The 6,547-nt window shown below is 30.2% G+C and overlaps 1 protein-coding gene across 2 annotated transcripts; it reads right to left on the bottom strand.

Moving 5' to 3' along the window:
• Positions 1-795: 795 nt before the first annotated feature.
• LOC110627341 (LOB domain-containing protein 37) lies at positions 796-2,018 on the bottom strand. 2 transcript variants are annotated; one of them, XM_021773613.2, is made up of 2 exons: positions 1,696-2,018; positions 796-1,586 (listed from the first exon to the last, which is right to left on the bottom strand). In XM_021773613.2, exons 1-2 carry the CDS (start codon positions 1,877-1,879, stop codon positions 1,054-1,056), a joined length of 717 nt encoding a protein of 238 aa, XP_021629305.1. In that variant the 5' UTR covers positions 1,880-2,018; the 3' UTR covers positions 796-1,053. The 2 variants fall into 2 exon arrangements, with proteins under 2 accessions (XP_021629305.1, XP_021629304.1); XM_021773612.2 differs by having other exon boundaries at positions 796-1,613; positions 1,696-2,011.
• Between the last annotated feature and the right edge of the window lie 4,529 nt (positions 2,019-6,547).

Genomic DNA, 6,547 nt, shown 5'->3' with positions numbered 1-6,547 from the left:
AAATCATAATACAAGAGTTCGATTCTAGTTTAGTAATTATATTAGATTCAATTGCTATCGATTCAGTTTTGACGAGAACATTATAAATTTAGCAGAGAAGAGTTTGATATCCAAATATTTTCGCTGCACTTTCCGTCCCACATTGATAAATTATTGAAAATTTGAATCATATATAATTAGTATGAAATTATTAAATAATTTGAATTAATTATTTTTAAATCAAATGGAGGGTGAATTTAAAAATTATTTGGAGGATCAAACTATTTCAATAACCGCTAATAAAAAAGCGGTTATCACTATTAAAACAATTAATAATTACTAAAATATCTAATGTTTCTAAACAAAGTCTTACTGAATTACTAATTGGAACAACGCATGCCTTTGGACCTAAAACCTTCTTTCCCCTACCTTTGCATGCCTATCTTGGATTTTTTTTTTTATGCATAAATAAAATTTTTTTTTTAACAGTTAACTCCAATGGAATGTGAATATTAATGATTTAGAATTGTAATTTTTTTAAAATAAATAAATAAATGAAAAGGGTGTGATTTGCTTTTTTTTCAAATCCAGAAATTTCATGTGACCCATCTTAATGCAAATTCTCAATCAAAATGGATAAACCTTGTGCTGAGGTTAGGTTTCTTGACAACTCATCCTGGCCCACCCATAAATTTCTCAGCAATCACTCATCACATGCACTAACCAATTTCCCAAAACACAAATAAAAAAATTAAGTACAGGTTGATATTTAACTTAGAATTAAGATTTAATTATTGTAGTTAAAAATTTAGATAATTAAAAGAAAATAATTTGTTTTATTATTCATGTCATGATACAGTCATCACAGTACAAATTTAACAATACAATCACCGGGAAATTCATTTGTTCTCTTAGATCACTCACAAGAGAAATCTTTTACCGGTGATGTACGAAAACTCGCCGGAGAATAATCCATTTTCCGGGAAAACTAACCAAAATTTATCAAAAAAGGACTAACTCCAATACTGCGGCTGTCAGATTCACAAAATTAAGCAAAACACTCTTTTTATATTCCTAGACAAACAGGTTCAGGAGCTTTCTCTCTCCTCCATTCCCGTACTGATCTCCCAGTCCGCTCTCAAAACACGTCGTGGTTGTAGTCACCGACTCCTCTGAATTCATTGAAGGAGTCCCCGGCCGACGGATTTCCGGTTTACGAGGCGATGATTTTGGGGAAAAGATCGGCGTTAGCCGAAGATCCAGATCGCTCGGCGGAAATTGGAGCTGTAGCTTTTCCTGCTTAATTATGTTCACAGGTTCATCAGTTCTTTTCCGTTTTGGTGATGTTCTGGATCTCGAATTAGAAAATCGAGAATGGGGGTTCGGATTTGGATCCTGGAGTTTCCACATGTCCGTACAGGCCACTTCAGCCTCAGACACTTCGTCGGAAGCCAGGGATGGAGATCCTCCAGCTGTGAGAAGCTCAGGCATCGGCCGAAGCGTGCCGCCGCGTAGAACAGTTTCTACAGCAGCTTGGCAAACGTGCCAGTTTCCAGTCCACAGTAGCCCTACAGCTCCGTTTACAGGATTCACAGTTCTACCGCAGGCTTCAAATAATAAAGATTGAAACAAAGCTGGAAAATCAACAAACCAGATATCAAAAACAAGATCTATTACATAAAGGGTAAGGGATAATAGAGTTCAATATACACTAACCAGGACGCTGGCTTTCAGGGACAGCTGAAATGAAGGACATGAGGCCAGCGCGGCCGAAGAACTTAGCAACAAAGACAGTGGCGTGGCCTTGGGCTTCAGGGGTCTCGATCCACTGTAAACACGGGCGTAAAATGCAGGTTTCACTGCACCCTTTGCGTAAGACTCTGCACCCGTTGCAACTCATTGTTTTCTACAGCAACACTCACATGAAAACAAACACAGAGCCCAATCAAGACCCAAAATGGGTAGCTAGTTTGAAGAATTGGGAGACCAAAAGAAGTAGAGAGAAGAGAAGAAAATTTAAGGTTGAAAGGAAGAGGCGAAGGTGGTATATATATAGAAAAAAAAAAAAGGAGAAGCATCAAGCATGGGTTGTGTTATGAAGTTAATTAACTAGGGTTGAGTTAGTGGACTGGTGGGCTAGTGGGTGGCTGTGTGTGATAACTAGGGAAGGACATAGTAGAGGAAAGAAAGTGTTAGATTCCAAAGACTTGGGCGCAAGCGGCTCCGTGTCTCCGCGGATGGTCGTCCCTCCACCGTTGGATTCTTCAATGCTTATTATTATTATTTATTAAAGAAAGAAAAAGAAAAGATTTGTGATTTATGTTTGTGGTGGTGAAGTGGGATACTTTGATTGATGGGGGGATTCTCATTCGTCATTTTTTTATTGTGTAGGTTAATATTGGGTAAATTTTAAGTTTTCTTTTTTCTTGTCCATGGAGGAGGAGGTGATGGTGGTGGTGGTGGTGGTGGGTGGATGATGAAGAAACAGTGGGTATGGGAAGCACATGTATGGAGAAATGGGAAAATATTCGAATAGAGAGAGGAAGTGGTAGTGGGTGGAAAGAAAAGAGATTGGTATTTTTAGTGGCTAATCATTGGTGGAGGGATTGGTGCGACATTAGGAAACACATCCTTTGTTAGCGGTTCTAGTTTTTTCCTTCACAATTCTTTCTTACCCTAAATAAATTATTTTAATTTTAACTAAGAAATTCTATCAAAATTATTATAATTTTAACTTAAATTTAATAGCAAACTTTAAAATTATAATTTTAAAATTCTTTCTTACCCTAAATAATTCTTTCTTACCCTAAAAAAATTATAATTTTTTATTATTTTTGAAATTATTATTTTTATACATAATAATAATATATAAATTAACTATTATATATAATTATATTTATTTTATTTTATTTAATTTTTTAAAAAAATATCTCCTAATATTTAATAAAATTTAATATTTTTAAAATAAATATAAAAAATTATCTTTAATTATGAAATAAAAGGATTAACTTTTTACACTCTTAACAAAAGAAAGTTCGAATTTAAATCTTGAAAATGATTTATAATTAAGTCTCTACATAATAAGACATGTAAGCTATAATTTAATTTATATATTAATTCGTGCTATATTTTTAAAAGTCAATTAATTATTATAATTTTAGAAAATTAATAAATTAATTATTAATCTAAAAGTTTAAGGACGCTTGCTGTAAATATTAAAACTATAAGGCTAAATTATTGAAATGATAAAAAAATAAGGACTAAATTATGAATGAATAAATTTTTTAAAAAATTACAAAGTTAATATAGCTAATATTTAAAAATTTAGACTAAGCAATCTCATAACATAAGCACACTTAAAAGTAATGAGAGCCAATGGATTGTCATCCACAAGGAAATTATCAAAAAGAATCCTCTGCGGATCTATAAATTAGATAGGTTTCCAAATCTTATGAAATTTATTTATTTTTATCCCATTGTTGATGAGTAAGATTTTATTTATAAATTAAAATTATGGGCGATTTTAATTTAAATTTAAATGTAATTAAAAATGTTATATATGTTAAAATTATTATAGGTTATATTTATAATAAATTAGTGAGTTTTTTAATATTATAAGATTAAATAATAATTTTAGAAAAAAAAAAAGAGAGAGAGAGAAAAGAAGGAGGAGGAGGAGGGGAGTGGAAATAAGCAGCGGGTGTTGATGAATAGTGAAGAAATGGGCCAAGGGAAACGAGAGGGTCTCCGCGGACGTGGCGTCCTTATCCTTTACATTCAATTTGTTTCCCCACTTGCCCATTTATCCCCTACTTATCATCCTACCTTTGTGCACTTTCTTCTCAAATCCTATTTTTTAATAATTCAATCCATTCTAATTAGGTAAAAAGTGAAGTTTCCAGTTCAATCAAGTTTCTATTTTTTTATACAATTGAATTATCAAGATTATAATTTTTTTTTCAATTCTTCATTTGCATTGAATCAAATTAATTTAAGTTAAAAATTGAATTTTCTTATTTCAAACAAAAAAATCAATTGTTAATAAAATTCATGTATGATAAGTACAGTAATATTGATACAATTTTAAAAATTTAGGAAATTATTCACTTTTAAAAATATGTAAATAATTTAATTATTCATTTAATTAAAAAATACTTTTTATTACTTTCTTGAGGGCATCAAATAAAAAAATTATGAGAAGCAAATTGAGCCAAAATTCCTTTAAATAAAAAAGTAATATAAATTATATGAAATTGTGGATGCTGATTGGTTTATTTAAAATCAAATCAAATTAAAGAAATTGAAAATTGAAATTTTAGTATTTATGAAAATCGAATCAAATCAATTTTAATTAGAAATCGAATTGAATTGAACTGATTTGATTTGATTCGATTCGATTCGATTTGATCGATTTGAATTTTTAATAAATTTTATATTTTTATACTTTATATTTAATTTTTTAAAATTTAATTAAGATATTTTAATTTTAATATTACCTAATTTCATTATACTATTATCACTAATTAATTCGATTTAATTTTTTTTATCAAAATTAAACCGAACTAAAATAATTGAAATTTTTAAAATTAAAAATTAAATAGAATCGAAATAAATAAAAAAAATAAATTAAAATTTTAAATTAATTCGAATCAATTAATTTTTTTAATTTTAATAAATTCTGCTTACCCCTAAATACCATTAGAATAATATTAAAGAAATTATTATTTAATTTTAAATTTTTAAAAAATTTATTAATTTTTTTTTTTTTGAAAATGAAGGAAATATTATTAACTCAAAGCGATCAAGGAAATTATATGAGAAGAAAGGACATGAACCCAAACTCCTTGACCTGACTCATAATGAGCCGATGTTGCTAGAACATAAGCGATATTATTCGCAGACCTGTGAATAAAAACACATCTTGCTTCCTCATAACTAGATAGAAGCAATTTACAATTTTGAACCAAAAGACCAAAAAGGTGATAAATCATCTAATGAAGTATTGTTAATAGACACAATAAGAACCTGAGCATCCGATTCGAAAAAAAACTCGATCCCATCCGCACTCTTTAATTCAGCTCAATACCTCTCGAAAAGCCACTGCCTCAGCACACTTAACTTTCATCTGACTGCAAAAATAGTCTGCTTTAGTCGCTACAAATCTACCATTAGCATCTCGAATTATAAAGCCGAAGCCTAGCGAATTTCGTGGCGAATAATTAAAATATTTCTTATTTTCTGTAAATATTATTATTTTATTTTTACTTTATATTTTCTGTTAGTTACTTTTTTTTTTGTCGGGCAACGGAGACAGACAAAATTTTGATATCCAAAATACCCTTAAGGCAAAATAAGTTTCTTCTAGGGTTTCTGCTTTCTTTTTAATTAAGCAAAAATTGAAAAATTCAAGTACTCAGCCCATCTGGCTCGATCAAGAACGCCAAAGAAAATTGGAAATCAACTGTTAAGTCTTCTTCCTTTATTTCTTAAGGTTTCAATTTTTCCTCATAAAAAAAAGAAATTTACTCTACACTGCTCTAGTTTCTCTTATCGGGTGCTTTCTCTTATCCTCTTTACGATCTAAGGGTTTCTTTCTTCCTTCCTTTTTTTTTTCTTTTTATTTTAATCATAATCTCATTCAACATATACTTTGGTTTGGTTACTTAAAATTTCATTGATAGGTTTCAGCTTAATCGGATACACATTTAACTGCCGTTATTTTTATTTCCTTTTTCTGCTGTGATAGATTGTGGAAGAACAAAAATGAAGAAATTAACCCTACAGAGACCATAAACGTGAAAGAAGGATAATTTGATGTAGAGGTCAAAGGTTTAGCCATTGATTTTGGCCCTCTGAAAATGCTACAAGAATCTCTTCCTCTCACGATTTCTTGAATTCTTACAATATTCCTTTGCTTAAATGCTATTTGTGGATTTTAGATGAACGAAAAAAAAATAATATGATTACTTTTGTTGTGGATGTTATAGTTATAGTCTTTTTTGGGTTAATCTTGGCAGCCCAATTAGTTGTTCTTCAAAGTGATTTTCTTAGTTAGGAATAGAGATTGTGAGATTGTTGTGATATTTAAAAATAGAGAATAATTTGAAGGATGTTATTGACTTTTTCACCTTATCAAACATTTTAATTGGGTGGGTTAGAGATTAATTAATGAATTTTATAAGGATTAGAGATTAAATAGTAATCTTTTCTATATTAAAAGAAAGGGCAAAATTTTGTCTTCAAACACAACAAAGAGGAAGAAAGAGAGATTCTTCCCTAATGAAAACAATGAAGGATTAGTCTATGCACCGCACATAACAAGTCTCTTTCTTTTTCATAGCAAGTTGGTGACCCATGAAATCTAAAGATGCCATTTCCATATTCAATTCCTCCAATTCTTGTTTGCCATGTCTATAAATCCTCTGTTCATCATCATCATTTATCACCATCAAATCCATGGTTCATTGAATGATTCAGATGAGACATTAATGTAGTTTTTAAAATCTAAAGAGAGAAGTAAAACTACTTGGGGAAAGCAATGGATACCTTTCATAATTTCAGTGAAGCT

This window comes from Manihot esculenta, chromosome 12 (assembly GCF_001659605.2).
Source record: "Manihot esculenta cultivar AM560-2 chromosome 12, M.esculenta_v8, whole genome shotgun sequence".
NCBI classification, from domain to species: Eukaryota; Viridiplantae; Streptophyta; class Magnoliopsida; order Malpighiales; family Euphorbiaceae; genus Manihot; species Manihot esculenta.
This window is presented reverse-complemented; position numbering and strand designations above follow the sequence as displayed.